This window comes from Phycodurus eques, chromosome 9 (assembly GCF_024500275.1).
Source record: "Phycodurus eques isolate BA_2022a chromosome 9, UOR_Pequ_1.1, whole genome shotgun sequence".
NCBI classification, from domain to species: domain Eukaryota; kingdom Metazoa; phylum Chordata; class Actinopteri; order Syngnathiformes; family Syngnathidae; genus Phycodurus; species Phycodurus eques.
This window is the reverse complement of record NC_084533.1, coordinates 6,475,851-6,492,623: the sequence shown is the minus strand read 5'-3', so window position 1 is coordinate 6,492,623 and position 16,773 is coordinate 6,475,851. Positions and strand designations below refer to the sequence as shown.

At 39.7% G+C, this 16,773-nt stretch overlaps 1 protein-coding gene across 2 annotated transcripts in view; it reads right to left on the bottom strand.

The window, feature by feature from the left end:
• Positions 1-936: 936 nt before the first annotated feature.
• Positions 937-16,773, bottom strand: part of LOC133407392 (neuronal acetylcholine receptor subunit alpha-7-like) — a 44,172-nt gene continuing 28,335 nt past the window's right edge. Inside the window, exons 5-10 of one of the 2 annotated variants that reach the window (XM_061685225.1) lie at positions 11,366-11,408; positions 11,161-11,272; positions 8,869-9,063; positions 7,395-7,481; positions 5,383-5,492; positions 937-2,915 (exon numbers count right to left, since the gene is read on the bottom strand). In XM_061685225.1, the coding sequence (XP_061541209.1) occupies positions 2,319-2,915; positions 5,383-5,492; positions 7,395-7,481; positions 8,869-9,063; positions 11,161-11,272; positions 11,366-11,408 (1,144 nt within the window). In that variant the 3' untranslated portion in view covers positions 937-2,318. Of the gene's footprint in view, positions 2,916-5,382; positions 5,493-7,394; positions 7,482-8,868; positions 9,064-11,160; positions 11,409-16,773 lie in introns of both variants that reach the window. The other variant, XM_061685223.1, reaches the window with a different exon arrangement.

The following is a 16,773-nucleotide window of genomic DNA, read 5'->3' as shown; positions in this document are numbered from 1 at the left end:
TAAGGTGAGACGCTCGGTCATCCGGGAGGATCTCAGAGTAGAACTGCTGCTCCTCCACATCAAGTGGAGCCAGATGAGGTGGCTGGGGCATCTGATTCGGATGCCTCCCGGACGCCCCCCTGGTGAGGTGTTCCGGGCACGTCCCACCGGGAGGAGACCCAGGACACGCTGGAGACGCAGGACACGCTGGAGAGACTACGTCTGGGGTGAGGGAAGTCTGGGCGTCCCTGCTAAAGCTACTGCCCCCGCGACCGTGATAAGCGGTAAAAAATGGATAGATGGATGGATGTCCAATTTAGCTAAGCCTATTAAATTGTTTTAATCGTGATACTATGCAAGAGGCAAAAGTCAACAATTAGAACAGTAACAAATAATGCATTATACTAGCCATCAAAAATCTGTTCTTATTTGGGAATTCACAATGGATGGATGGACAATAAAATAAAAAAAAAAAGCACACACCACATTCTCATATTATTTGTGGTCTGTTTTACTTTGTCTCCCATTCCCATTTTGGTCTCATCTAATCTCACACAAGATTAACACAATCTAAAAGAAGCAAACATTGTAGAATTTAATTGGCGGATCACTTTTTCTTATATAATGTGGCATGTTAGATTTGTTGAGCTTCTTTTTCTTGGCATGTCTAAAATGGCCAGGCTCACGGAAGCTAATGTGGTTTGTCATCTTTACATAGAGTATAGAAACATGGTGCTTGTTTATTTATTTTTTTAATCTAAGAAGCTTTAAAATGGTCTGTAATCAAATTTTTCATTATTGCAGGATAGGGTTATTAGTATTTGGAGAGGCACAGCAAAATGTTGCACTTTTCTGTCAGGTCACTTACTGAAGAAATAAAGCTCGGTCGGGGCAAAATTAAAAAACGATGGATATTTCCTCTGTTATACTTTTATTGATTAACACCTCAAGGATCTAAATAAAGACAGTTACACAGAGAATAAATATAATTTTATTATGGTGAAGAGTGAAAATTCACACTTGAAAGGACATTTGAGGAAAAGGACCATCAATACAACAAAGATGAAAACTAAAGACAATTGTTATGTACTGTACATTAGTTAATTGACTCTCTTCATTAAACACACCTTCAATAAATGTTCAGTATTTTGCAGTCATGTGAGGTAATGATTTTGAAGTCTGCTCATATCCTCCAATCTTTTGCGATTATCCTTGATGTCTGAGGGTGTAACGTGTTGTCATGAGAATTTAGTTGGAATATCGTACCAAAAGTTAAGTACTTTATTTAGTTTGAACTTGACTAATTTCCAGCAAAATGAGCATTGAAACTGCCTGCATGTGTACAGTACAAAGCAACACACTCCAAAAACAATCTTGCCGCAACATATGCCACAGATATGGCCGACGTGCTATTATTGGTCCTAATTTCAAAGCGTTAGTGTTGTGTGGTTAGGCGAAGGGCATATTAAACCCCCCTAAATATTTATTGTAATTAGTTTTGTATTAATTACAGTGCATTACATTTCTTACAAATCTTACTAAATTCCCATGAGAACAGATTGTCAAAAGTCACATAAGCCTTCATCATCAATGAACATTTTATTAAAAGCATCTTTTAACTATTTTAATAGTACCTTACCTTATACCTTTTTTTCCCCAACCAAACGGTTAAGGGATGTGAAAAATAAAGCACAATTAAATACGTTTGAATGTATCTGTGATATTGGTCCATTCCAACCAGTCAGCACAAAGCATTTTTGCACAATACACTAAATGCTCATGAGAGATTTTAATACAGTACAAATGTGATCATTCCAAATAAAAAGACTCGGATGTGAAATGTCCCAATCTTAGTAGCAGTAGTTATTCTTTTCAATGTGAACATCTCTCCATTAATATAAAAGCTAGAGGGTGTGCAGACTTGTACGACCACTGATTTTAGCTGTCTAATTTTGCTTCCCCTCTTGGAAGAAGAAAAAAAAAAAAAAATGTATATATATATATATATTCAAATAAATTGCACCAGTTATACGTCACATTAACAATGTAAAGGGTTTTGAAATGATTTATCTTGGTCAGAGTTTTCTATATCACAAAAACCTGGGGTTTGAACAGGGGTGTGTGTGTGTGTGTAGACTTTTTATATCCACTGTATGTAAACAGTGTTCTATGATTTAGCAAGTGAGCTTGGATGCACAAAGTGTTTGCACAAATTTGTGTTTGCACATAGACGTTAGCAAAAGCTGATTATATTTACATAGGGAAAAAAATAATAAGCATTATTGTCAATATCTGCCCACTTAGCGATATAAATGATTTTTTTCTTCTTCTGCGTCCAGCTATGTGAAGTCCTTGGAGACAGCCTCTATGAAGTTGGGCGCTGACATAAGGATGGTGAAGGTGCAAATGATGGAAAAGAGCGAGAAGGCCACCAGGCACAGACGGTCCACCACCGCTGCTGCAAACTTCCACTCACTGCTAATGGCCTCAGCCTCATCCTGGTCCCGGAAGCGCTGTGCAATGTAGGTCACCTCCTCTAAGATACGCTGAATCTCTGGCGGTGGCATCCTGACTCCCATACCTGCACTCATTCCCAAAACACCAGGGGGCTCAGCCTCGTCTCCGGGGGAGCAGTGAACGCTACCACCCAGTGCTACGCCAGAGTCGCTGGAAGGCGGGCAGTACGGACTCTCCACTGGGTGGTAGCTGCTAAAATAGAGGCTCATGGAACCATTGGAGGTGCCAGAGGTGCATGGTGGGCAGGAAGTTTGGGAGACTGGAATGGAGAGACTTGGAATGGCGCCCATCTCAATAGAATTGGTGCTGGAGCGGTGCTGGGTAGTATGGCGGTGCTTGTAGCCGGGACGCCTGCGCTCATCGCCAGGTTGCTTCATACGCAGAAACCAAGCACACCAGTTCAACAGGACCACCCGGACCTGAACATGTGATGGGCATTCACAGATTATTGTTTACATTTCCTGTGGACATTTTGTTATCTCATTCATTTTCTTTAAACAACAACAGTCCATCACCTGTACCTTGTTTAAATAATAAGAGTAGTAAAAGTGCTGAAAACCTAACAAAAATAAGTTAATTTTCACTAAGCAGCATCTGACTGGTGCATGCGAGTAAAAATTGTATGGCTAAATGAAAATGAAAACATTTTATCTTGCTAGCTTTTGTAATGAGCTGACATAAATGAAGCTTGAATAATATTTTCCATCCATCCATTTTCCGAGCCGCTTCTCCTCACTAGGGTTCGCGGGCGTGCTGGAGCCTATCCCAGCTGTCATCGGGCAGGAGGAGGGGTACATCCTGAACTGGTTGCCAGCCAATCGCAGGGCACATAGAAACAAACAACCATTCGCTCACAGTCATGCCTACGGGCAATTTAGAGTCTCCAATTAATGCATGTTTTTGGGCTGTGGGAGGAAACCGCAGTGCCCGGAGAAAACCCACGCAGGCACGGGGAGAACATGCAAACTCCACACAGGCGGGGCCGGGGATTGAACCCGGGTCCTCAGAACTGAGGACCCGGGTGACGCTCTAACCAGTCATCCACCGTGCCGCCTGAATAATATTTTATATAACATATTCTTTATTTCTTCGTTTGGACACGTCCATGTCACGATCTGTGTTTCTGTGGTTTAGATTACTTAGTTTTTGTTTCATGTTATGGCTTGTTTTCTTGTGACCCATGTTAATGTCTTGTCATGCTCATTAGTTTCGTTTCCACCTGTTCTCGTCAGGCCTACCTTGTGTCAACCAATTAGCTCCCTCCAGTCACTCGTGTCATGTCCAGGCGTTCCTCTTTGTTTCGTCAGTTTGCTTGTATTTACTTCCCTGGTTTCTTTCAGCCTTGTTTGGCTCATCATATGTCATCTGTCGTCACGTCATGTCTCCTTAGTGCTGTGTTTGTAGTGGTTAGTTTTTTTTGTTTCATTTGTTACTTTGTGTTTAGAGTTTATGGACTTAGTTAGTTTAGCCTTTTGTCGCCATGATCCTTGTTAGCCTTTTTTTGCTTGTTTATTTAAAACTCCGTTTTTCAGATTCCTGCATTCCTACCTTGTCTCCCTGCTTCCCTGTGCTTGGGTCCTGCAACTATTACCTCAAAAAAATTTAACTAGCTATTCCACGTAAACCTTTTTCCCCCATTACATTAAAGAAAAAAAAGCAGACATATGTTTACATGAAAACACGAAATTCTTATGAAAGGGAGCAGAGAAATTTCTTTTACCATTTTTACAGAAAAATAATTACATTTCACATTTGAATCTCCCTCTTAGCCTCCCTATTCCAATAAGTTACCAAAGTAATCTAAATGTTTTTCAACCTGTTCTGTATTTCATTGTCTTAATTAAATATTTATTATTTTGTACTCTTGATTTAGTTACCTGTTTAAATCTATCCATTGAGCTTGACGTTTTTTTGATATAATGATTGTTTCGGATTGTTCAAACACTTTGTTTCTAAATCTTGGTATTTTAAAGACTTCTGTACCTTTCAAATGTTGCTTACTATTTTTTTCAAACTTTATTAAGTATTTATTGGTAAGCTATTACTTGCCTGATAAATTGTTTGTAATGATTCAAAATCAACTAAATCATTCAATTTCAGTACCTTATAGCTTAGTGAAAGTTCTGTCGCGACTGTTACTAATGATTTTTTAAAGCGCTTTCTGTAAATTAAAGGTTGTACAGTACATAAGCTTTGCATGATGATCCCCAAATTTTTACAAGGCACTGTATATTTGTTTAGTGTAAATTTTACTTTATGTAATACTGTACCAAGGTGGCTTTTGCTCATTTTCCTTTTGTATAATTGTCACTTCCAGGTAAGATATTCTTTATTCGTGAAATATAATATTTGTCTTTTTGAGATTGAGTGACAGTCTATTAATATCAAGCCTCTTTTTAACCTTTTCCAACTCTTAATTTACCACTTGCATTACTTATTATTTTTGATCCTGGGTAAAACAATGTATCATCAGCAAATAAGATAGTCCCGAGCAGCTTAGTTCCAATTACCAGTTCATTCATGTACAACATAAACAGTTTGGGTCCAAGAACTGATCCTTGTGGTACTCTGTAATTGATGCCACATTATTTATCTGAATAAATTGTTTTATATTATCCATTTAGCTGTTCACCCATGGATGTGCAATACATCTTATCAGATATTGATGAGTGATCAATAAAATCAAAAGCTTGTTTTTTTCCCTTTCAAAACATGACATACATCATTTTATATATACAACAATAATTTCCCAGATTTATCGCCACTATTTATAAAATACAACATACATATCGGAAAACAAGAATGGCAGTGCCATTTGCTATACCTGAGAGCCCTCTCCCTAATGGGATCATGTTTCTCGATTAAAAAAAGACTTCCATCACTTACCCACTTGGGCATCTTGCCTCCCTGAGGGTCATGATGGTGAAACTGTAGGACGATCACAGTCACCACCACTGACATTCCTACTATCATCATTGTGCTGGCGAAGTACTGAGCTGGAAAACACACACGATCAGGCTCCAAGTGCTTTATTTGGGTATTTTTAGTAAATCGTTCAAATAAAAGCACAGTGAGCTTGTGGATAGAATAACTGGCTGACAGTTCTGAGGTTTGGAGTTTGAATATGGGCTGCGGCATTCCTGTGTGGCATTTTGTTGTTCTTCCCTGTGCTTCTATGGGTTTACTTCGGCTTCCTGTCATATCCCCAAAACATGTACAGTATGTTAGTCTAATTGAAAATTCTACCCTGCCCTTAGGTCAAACCATTAGTAACTAGTAATAAGTAACTGAGGGACTGGGTAGTGGTCCCTTATAAAAAAATACTCTCTGGTGATTCAGATTTAATGATAAAAGGCGTATAGCCTATTTCAGGCAGCAGTGTTGAAAATAATTAACAGCCACATTCGGTCACAATGAGTCATTTTAATTAAGAGGACAGTTGAGTCCTCCAGTCATTTAAAATACATCAATGCTATGTTCGGTTGGGTAGCCATTTATGTATATAAATATATTGTTAACTTAACAGCTACTAGACAGTGTCATTTATGATTTTTTAGTAGTTAGACATACACAACAAAGAAAAAATACGTATTTATTAAATACCATCAAAAGTAGACTGGATAGTCTGTGGGTTGTGCATTTGTTTGACCTAATATAAGTAAGGTGCTGTATGCAACTGAGGGATGCACCGTGCCGATTAGAAATTAAACCAAATGTCCATAAGGAGCTTTAACTAAGATTATGCTCTTCTATGTTCTTTTCAAATGCAGTTACCTTCCCTGTTACAGACTAATCTCTCATTATTAGGAATCCCGAAAAAGGTTTGTCAGTCAAAAACGGAAGGTCTGTAACTTCCCCCCAAACATACTGGTAACGCTCTTGTATTGGATTTCGTTCGATTATCCAGGTCAACCTAATGTTGTGGCCAGTGAGTGCAGCTGAATGACTCAGTTGGGTGGGCTTCTAAGAGAGGATATAGCTACTCTTTTTTAATGTCTGGGCTGTGTGTGTTAAACTTATAACCAATACAATTACTACAATATTACAATTATTATGGCGGCTCGGATGCCGACTGGTGAGAGCGTCTGCCTCCGGTTTCCTCCCGCATGATGTGGGAGGAAATCCGAGTGCCCAGAGAAAACCCACGGAGGGACGGGGAGAACATGCAAACCCCACACAGGCAGGACCAGAATTTGAACCCCTGTCCTCAGAACTGTGAGGCAGATGTGCTACCCAATCGGTCACCACGCCGCTGGGCACATACAGTATAAACAAAAGACCATTCATACCTAAGGTGATGCATGTATATTTTTTGGAATGTGGGAGGAAACCGGAATACTCACGCAGGCAGAGGGAAAACATGCAAACACTACACAGGATGGCCAGGGCCCAGATTTGAACCCACAACCTCAGAACTGTGAGGCGCATGTCCCAACCACTTTCCTGCCCTTTTCATATTCAGGCAGGAATATTTAAGAATTTCTTGTCTTATTAATGTGCTGAGCTTTCATCCGTGCCACCCAATTGTACCAAAATACCCCTTTGGGGGGCTGCGGGAATGATGTATGGACACCCTCAGGCGATGCTAACTGAATCACCCTTCGAAATCAATCTTCTCCAGGTGATCATATTTTGCAAGCATTGAATAACATGTATCATATTGGCAGAAACGTTTTCAGGGACAGTAAATTTGATACCGTGATATGGTTGTTATTGTCGGTGTGTTGATGCACAGAATTAATATTACAGCCACTTTGCGTTAATGGCCGGAGCCATTTCACAACAGCGCGTGCTCTCACATAAATCGCTCAATAGCATAATTCAACTTTCGGGTGTGCCATGTTCTCTTCTTACGGCTGATTCTGTGTAGGAATATGACACACATGAATAGAACCCACCGATGAGGGGAACCGAGTCAGAGGTGGCCGGCATGATCTCAGCCACCAGAAGCATGAAGACAGTTAGCGAAAGCAGCACGGTGATTCCTTAAAAAAACAACAACAACAAGGCAGAGCATTACAAAAACGATTAGTGTGAGTGGGATCACTGGTGTGTGAAATCAATTCCTGTAACTACTTATGGACGTAATCAATTATCATCTCAAAACCACATTAATTTGTCAGGTGGAAAGCTCAAGGAACCTTACCCCTCCTGAAATCTGTCAAACTCATGTTAACTCATCCACACGTGGCTATCCATCAAATCCCAAGGGGCTGATAGAACTCCTCTCAGAAATTCAATTATTCCGAACGGTTTTACATGCACGTATTCACGACTCTCTACATGATTCATGAGAATGTTTGCTCCATGGTAAAATGTGGCTGTGAAAAATACAGTCATGTCAGCATTTCCCCCCGCTCTCCAATAAAAAAGGGAAGAAATGAGACCCACATTCTAAAGACATTTGATTTCGGCAAAAATGAACTCAAAGCTAATTTCCGTGTTCTAAATGTGCAGCGTTATCTCAAAATTCTGCCTTTTTATTGCCCTAAGATGTTCTTCGTCAGCCAGGAGTTGAACATTCTGTCCCAGTATTGCTTCTATGAAACACGTGTTGCTCTGCTGCTCCAAAAGGTTTCGGCAAAATAGTAACCCAGAATTGAAATTTCACAACCATATCCTTCCTCTCATAAATTTGACTTTACCATCAAAATATACAGACAATAAAGACAACTTGATTCACTTGGATTCCTTAACTCAGGCTGATTAAGTTTCATGGCTTCGAGTCCATGTTTGAGCTTTTTGTGCTCCAGCTGAAGTGGCAGCTTTTCTTTTCCTTTTTTCCTAAATATACTTGACCTTACCATTGTCTGATCCCATTACTTCTTCGCATATGTCACAGTTGCAAATATATGAAATACGTTTCTAGAAAGTATCTTGGAGAAGTTTATCAAAAGAATTTTAGGAACAATATACTGCAATTGACATTAATTGAAATTTTGTATACATATATACAAAAAGAATAATGAACAGTTTTTCCATAATACCATACCCAATACAATCTGTATAATACAAATATAAATATGATGATTAATTCAGGGATTTGACTTGACACTATTGTTGCCTGTTTTTATACTTTGAAGTATGTGGAAACAGTTTGGGGAGAGGCATTTTGACCAGTGGTGGTTCCTGGAATGGCCGATATGGGCAGCCGCACAGGGTGGGATTCTTTGGGGGGGCGCCACTCAACACCAACAAACACGCTTACCGGTGCAACATCAATGTCCTCTCACCTCACAAATATGGAGAAAACATCCCACAGACACACTCCTAAATCTTGTAGAAAGCCTTCCCATAAAAGTCAAGGTTATATCTACAAAGCCATGGCCAAATCTAAAATTCTTAATTGTTCACATCTGTGCATCCTCTCACCTAGAGAGATCTTTTCTCCTGAGTCGGCTGGCAGCAGGAAGACCAACAGAGCCAAGCCAGAAATCAGCACACAGGGGATGAGCAAATTGAGGCCGTAATAAAGCGTTCTGCGGCGCATGGTGACTGTGAAGGTCACGTCAGGGTAGGGCTCCTTGCAACAGTCATAGTACAGCTCATTGCGCTTTACTGGGACACCTGAGGGACACAGGGAGATGCAGGCACAAAAAAATGTAACAACAATCATCCCATCTGTCTGTGTAAACAGCCATATGGATGGAAGAAGGATGAATGGAGAGATGGGTCACTCAATTTATGAACTATATCACATTGCCAGCACTGCAACAGCCTTGGTTTTGTATTTATTTGCAATGGCATGAATCGTGAAACAGTGGAATGAAGTGAAGCATTTTGTAAATTATCATAGAAGAGCTATCAATCTGGTGGTGACGTGTCTGTCTTCTTTCACATACTACATGCATCAGTGTGTCAAACAGTTCTATGCAATGACACCTGAACCCCTCCGATCCTCATCTCCAGTTAGCCAATACGTCCTCAGGGCCCAAACATGAGAATCCACTCTCCCAGCTGGGCTCCACTTGGGTGATGTTCCAAAACTGACGATGGCTATGTTCATACTGCAGGTCAATTCCGATTGTTTTGACCAATGTGACATTCAGTCATTCGTTTCCCGTACCGCTTTATCCTCACTAGAGTTGCGGGCGTGCTGGAGCCTATCCCAGCTATCTTTGGGGGAGAGGCGGGGTACACCCTGAACTGGTATGTGCCCCTAATTGTCATTTGGCTTACTAAATTACTGGCATGACTTTAGTATATAGTATACAAATGAATGGGTTGAGAAGTTTAGTGGTAGAGAGTCATTTGGATAAATGTGCGAAGATGCTTTGACAGTTTATCTTGTCATCAGTTATCAGTGGTATTTTCACGATTGTCTTATTCGCACAGTGTTCAGGTGCTCAGCACTGACACTTATAAGGATGGGCATGATAAATGTACTGTTTTACTTTAACAAGTCAGGCCCAGTTACTTTGCTGCCCAAACGGTTCCCGTAGAGAGCATTGTTGTTAAATTAATACACTATATATCAAAATATAAACTGCTGTAAGCTGAAATGGAATGAAATTCAATACAGTCATACCCCTTCAACATCCGTATCTTCACAGCAGAACATTTCAAGTGCTGGACTGAGGGTCACTAGAAACCAGAGGTGGGTAAAGTAGCCAAATATTGTACTCAAGTAAGAGTACTGTAACTTTCGAATAATATGATTAAAGTAAAAGTAAAAAGTAGTCATCCAAATATTTACTTAAGTCAGAGTAAGAAGGTACCCGATGAAAAAAACACTCAAGTAAAGAGTAACTTGTGAGTAACTTCCGATTTTTTGTTTTTATTTATTTTTTTAATCAGCGCATGAACATCAAATAAAATACTAAAATAATAATATATGGAAGTCGACACAGACCTGCCACCATTTCAATTTCCAAAACCCAACAACACATGCATTGGGCCCGACAGAAACATGATTTGCTTTATTTGCTTAAATGACTTCATGAAGAAGCAGTTTGCTGCTTCTTCATGAAGTCATTTTGCCACATCACTGCCAAAACAACAATAGAAACATCTGCAAGTTACCTCAAGGTGTTTTCTCAAGTTAGAAGTGGGCTGCAATATCAAAGTTTGGGAAGTCACAGTTTAAGAGCTGCATGATAAAGCTGTTGTTTTTTGGAGTCTGTAAAATAAACACGGTCGCGCGGCTGTTTTTTTGTCCCCCAAAATGAGTCATTTTGATCGGCTTGCGAAGGCTACGTGTGTGGTCATGTGACTGCCTTGTGTCGTCTGATTGATGAATTGGAGTCAAATAACAGTGATTGGCGCAACGGGCGCCCTATGCGGAAGTTGAAGATGGAGACTAAAAATAGACGCGCACACGCACGAATGGATAAATAAAAGTAGCGAACAGCATGTCGATCATTGTCACAGAGTAAAAGTATCGATCCTTCTTCACATAAATACTCAAGTAAAAGTAAAAAGTACGGTGCACTCTGACGAGTACAATTTATCGAAAATGTTACTTGAGTAAATGTAACGCAGTAAATCTAACGCGTTACTATCCACCTCTGCGAGAAACCCATTCAGATACTCTGGTTTCCTTCAACACTCAAATTCATGTATTTTAGACTAATGGCAGACTCTAAGTTGCTTGTGGGTTTGAATGTAAAATATTGTCTCTTGGCCCTGTTCTCTATTCCTCGAGAAGAACACAAAGCAACTTACCCACAAGATCCCACTCGCCATTGGGTATGTATGTGGACGTGTCCACATCCAGCATCTGGAGGTCCAGTAGCCAGCCATTGTGCGTCCAGGAGCCAAACTTCAAGTCGCACTTCTGTACATCGAAGGGGAACCAACGTACATCAATGTAGCAGGTGCTCTTCAAGATGCCAGGGGGGATGTACTGGCAGTAACCTGACGCATTCACCAGAACGTTGGTGTGGAAGGTAGCATCAAAGCGGTCGTCCGCACTAAAAAGAGGGTAATGAGACATTTTGGTACCATGCAGAGCCCATGGATACATCCAAATAGGTGTTATGTTTGTTATTTGAATTTGTTATGTGCCAGTGGTTCTCAAACGTCTTACTTCTCACTTAAGTACCACTTTAAAAAATTTAGCTCTTCAAGTACTATCATAATGACCAACATTAAAATATGGTAATATAGTAGGCCAATGTTTTCAACATTGGGTTTTAAAAAGCATTTTTTTTTTAAATTAGAAACATACATTCGCGCTGCGCTAAAGTCTAGTAACATTTTAAAAAGGACGAAAAAAATTTTTATTCGAAAGTATTGCACGAAAGTTAAATACAAATGGTCCCTTAATAAATGTTTACAAACAAATAGTTCTGAAAGAGCGGCACGGTGTGCGACTGGTTAGCACATCTGCCTCACAGTTCTGAGGACCGGGGTTCAAATCCTGGCCCCGCCCGTGTGCAATTTGCATGTTTTCCCCATACCTGCGTGGGTTTTCTCTGGGTACTCTGGTTTCCTCCCACATCCCCAAAACATGCATGGTAGGTTAATTTAAGACTCTAAATTGCCCATAGGTGTGAATATGAGTATGAATGGTTCTTTGTTTATATGTGCCCTGCGATTGGCTGGCGACCAGTTCAGGGTGTACCCTGCCTCTCGCCCGATGATAGCTGGGATAGGCTCCAGCACGCCCGCGACCCTAGTGAGGAGAAGCCGTACAGGAAATGGATGGATGGATAGTTCTTAAAGATAAAATGCAGCATCAAATACAACTGAGATGTATTTGGGCAGTGATATTTTTTCGTGTATCACTGGAGGGGACCCTGCGTACACTACCACACTTTTAGAATCACTGAGGTCAAATATGATGACTGTAACCAAAATATATATTTTTTCACATTTGGTTAGCCCTAATGAAAAACTCTAAAAGATTAACATATTACAACATCACATTACAGAATTAACAAAAGCTAAACAAAATCAGATGTCTGGGGTCCTTTCGTTCATACTAAGTTCTACTTTTTCTCAGGAGCATAGCTTTTGTATAAAGCACTGGATACAGTAATGTATTGGGCAATGACGGCATGACTATGTTAATAAAACTAGGGACAGGTTTTAAATCAAGAATATCATTCTGTCATCAGAAGCTCAAAAACATTATTATTATCTATCCATCAATTTTCTACAGTGCTTATCCTCACTAGGGGCACGAGAACATGCAAACTCCACACAGGCGAGGCCAGATTTGAACCCGGGTACTTAGAACTGTGAGGCTGGTGTGCTAACCAGTCGTACACCGAGCAGCCTATTATTATTATTATTATTATTATTATTATTATTATATTTTTAAATTAGACAACCAAGATTATGTATTAGAATTACGATAGCCTTGCCATCAGGTTTGTTGATAGAAAGAATTAGAAAAAAATAATAAACTGGGACAAGAACAGAGGTACTGTGTATAAAAGTTTGAATACCTGATATAACAAATAAATAATAAGTTCAATCAAACAAATACAAAGAAATTAAACAATTACAACACAACACAAATATTTTTCGATGGATAAAACATTTATAAAGATCACTCATAAAATAAATTACTTGCTCTGCTTTCTCTCACATACATTAAAGTAAATTTTTTTGCAACAATGAGCATGCTGTTTGACAACTTAAGTAATGAAGTATTTAACTCTGTGAATATATTATGTGTCTTTTACTTTTTTACTATTATTTAATGAAAAAAAATAGATTTTGAAATGAGTGGACCACACAATGGCTCTATGCTCAGCTGACAAGCATTTTCTCGTTACAATCCACACCGTTAAGACTCACACCCATTGTCAACCGTTAATGTGAAACGTATAAAGGCGCATACGAGAGCTACATGCACCCACAAACTAATCCCAAGCTGGTGAGATAATGTCCATTTGTGTGGAGCTTCATTTAAAGCACCAACAAAGGACAATGCGGCCCGCATCAGGGGAGAATATCTGGATGGACCCTCTTTATTTGTTCCTGCCTCTAGTCAAAAGGAGTGACATAAACGTGTTGTAGTTTATCATTCTTCTGTGTGTGCCACTATCAGCTGTGGCTCCAGGTACCAGGAGGTAGAAAAGTGGGGGCGACAAAGCCTTAGCCAAGTCATGAATTATTCAAGCATTTATTATTCAAAGACTTATTTAAACCGAAGGTACACTTGGCAATGTGGTGTCTGAAGGAGAGAACAAATACAGTACAAATAATTATAAAGATGTGCAATGTATTAAACTTAAAAATAGCAGCTTTGAATTGAATTGGGTGGTAAACATGATCGTAAAACAGAAGTGTAAGCCCTGAACTGGTCGCCAGTCAATCGCAGGGGACAGAGAAACAAAAAAACATTCGCACTCACATTCGCATTCACACCTACGGGTATTTTATAATTTTCAATTGGTTGGAAACCGGAGTACCTGGAGAAAATGCATGCAGGCATGGGGGGGAACATGCAAACTTCACACAAGCGAGGCCGGATTTGAACCTGGGTCCTCAGAACTGTGAGGCAGATATGCTTACCAGTTGCTCACCATGCCGCTGCCTTCAAACATATTTAATGTATTTAGAAAAAAAAAAACGTAAATGACTTTATAGGCACTTTAATAATGTTGTAACCCAATCTACATCTCTACCTCCTTTTGCAACTATACTGTCATTAAAGAATCACATTTAAAGAGATCATTTTAAGCCATTTTTGGCCAAACAATTAAATCTACATGAAACAAAACAAACATTTTTTAGAGAACACAATGTCGGATGTGGCCTGCACATCTGTCTCACAGCGAAATAACAGCAACATGCAGTTGAACTGAAAAGTCTAAATTGCGATTAGGTGCAAAGATGAGTGTGAATGGATTTTTTACTACAACCCCAATTCCAATGAAGTGGGGACGTTGTGCTAAACACAAATAAAAACAGAATACAATGATTTGCAAATCACATTCAACCTATATTTAATTGAATGCAATACAAAGACAATATATTTAATGTTCAAACTGATAAACTTTATTGTTTTTAGCAAATAATCATTAACTTAGAATTTTAAGGCTGCAACACGTTCCAAAAAAGATGGGGCGGGGTCATGTTTACCACTGTGTTACATCACCTTTTCTTTTAACATTCAATAAACATTTTGGAACTGAGGACACTAATTGTTGAAGCTTTGTAGGTGGAATTATTTCCCATTCTTGCTTGATGTACAGCTTCAGCTGTTCAACAGTCCGGGGTCTCCGTTGTTGTATTTTATGCTTCATAATGCGCCACACATTTTCAATGGGAGACAGGCTGGACTGCAGGCAGGCCAGTCTAGTACGCACACTCTTTTACGCTGAAGCCACGCTGTTGTAACAAGTGCAGAATGTGGTTTGGCATTGTCTTGCTGAAATAAGCAGGGGCATCCATGAAAAAGACGTTGCTTGGATGGCAGCATATGTTTCTCCAAAACCTGCATGTACCTTTCAGCATTAATGGTGCCTTCACAGATGTGTAAATTACCCATGCCATTGACACTAACACAGCCCCATACCATCACAGATGCTGGCTTTTGAACTTTGCGTCCATAACAGTCCAGATGGTTATTTTCCTCTGGCCCGGAGGACACGACGTCCACAATTTCCAAAAACAATTTGAAATGTCCACATCCCAAAAACATGCGCGGTAGGTTGACTTACCCTCGTGTGGATAAGCGGTAAAAAGAAGATGGATGGATGAATTTGAAATGTGGACTCATCGGAGCACAGAACACTTTTCCACTTTGCATCAGTCCATCTTAGATGAGGGCCCAGAGAAGCCGGCGGCATTTCAGGGTGTTGTTGATAAATGGCTTTTGCTTTGCATAGTAGAGTTTCAAGTTGCACTTACGGATGTAGCGCCGAACTGTATTTACTGACATTGGTTTCCTGAGTGTTCCTGAGCCCATGTGGTGATATTCTTTACACATTGATGTCGGGTTTTGATGCAGGGCCACCTGAGGGATCTAAGGTCAAGGGCATTCAATGTTGGTTTTCGGCCTTGCCGCTTACATGCTGTTATTTCTCCAGATTCTCTGAACCTTTTGATGATATTATGGATCGTAGATGATGAAATCCCTAAATTCCTTGCAATTGTACATTTATGAACATTGTCCTTAAACCGTTCGACTATTTTCTCACGCAGTCGTTCACAAAGAGGTGAACCTCGCCCCATCTTTGCTTGTGAATGACTGAGCAATTCAGGGAAGCTCCTTTTATACCCAATCATAGGTGGAAAATGATTTGCAAATCATTGTATTCTGTTTTTATTTATGTTTAACACAATGTTCCATCTACATTGGAATTGGGCTTGTAGTTAGCCAGAGCTGCTAAGAATGCAAAGTTATCAATGTACTTTCACCATTGTTCCTGTCACACCCAGCTGCAAGTTTTTGTTTGCACATTAAGGACAGAAATCCTGTTTTTGTTTTAATTCCTCATTTAAAAAAAGACCATTCAAGCAACAAGCTTTTCCTCATGTTTTTGAAATTGGAGTGTGAAAGCTGCAGCTTGCTACTAGTGTGGACTGAATGGATGGCAACAATGGGGAAATGACATGTCAGTATTTTGAGGATAATAAATAGCCCATCAGCTCTGTACTAGTTAATTTTTGGAGTAGTGAAATTAATTCAAAATTTTAAATTATGAACTATGAACTAAATTAGTTCATTTTTGGAACCGTGAATTGAACTTTGAACTAGTTCACGTAGAAAATGAACTTTTCCAACACTGTATATGACCAGTCCAAGGTGGACCCTGCAAAGTCATGGGATAAGCTCCAATGGCCCTGCACAGCATAAGCAGTAGAAAACAAATGAATGAATGAATGAACATCCTTTGTTGAGAACCAATATATGGTCAACCTATAAAAAGGAGAAGTGCTTTTCTGTCATTGCCATCATTGCCATGGCAACCGTTTATTGGTCTTTGATATTGGTGGTCTTGCCTAGATACCTCTCATGTTGTGTTAGTGCTTTTGTTGATACCAATGTTACTTTTGTTTATTTCAACATGGTGTTATAATGTTGATACTTTTGTTAGCATTTCGTGAATGCCTTTGCAATGCCTGTACAGACTGAATTAAGGGCAAATCTGTCCATGTTCATGATTTTTCAGTTCAGAAATAAAGGAGTCAGTCAGTAGATCTTGACATCTGGCATTGTCTGGGCTCAGCAGTTAATAAAATGGGTGAGGAAGCCCGCGGGCAAATAGTACAGTACAGTGATCCTCTAGTTTCAATGTGACATATTTATCGTAGGCGGAAAGCATATACAGCAAATGAAGTGTGCTTAAGCGATTATTTCAAGCATCTTCCTCA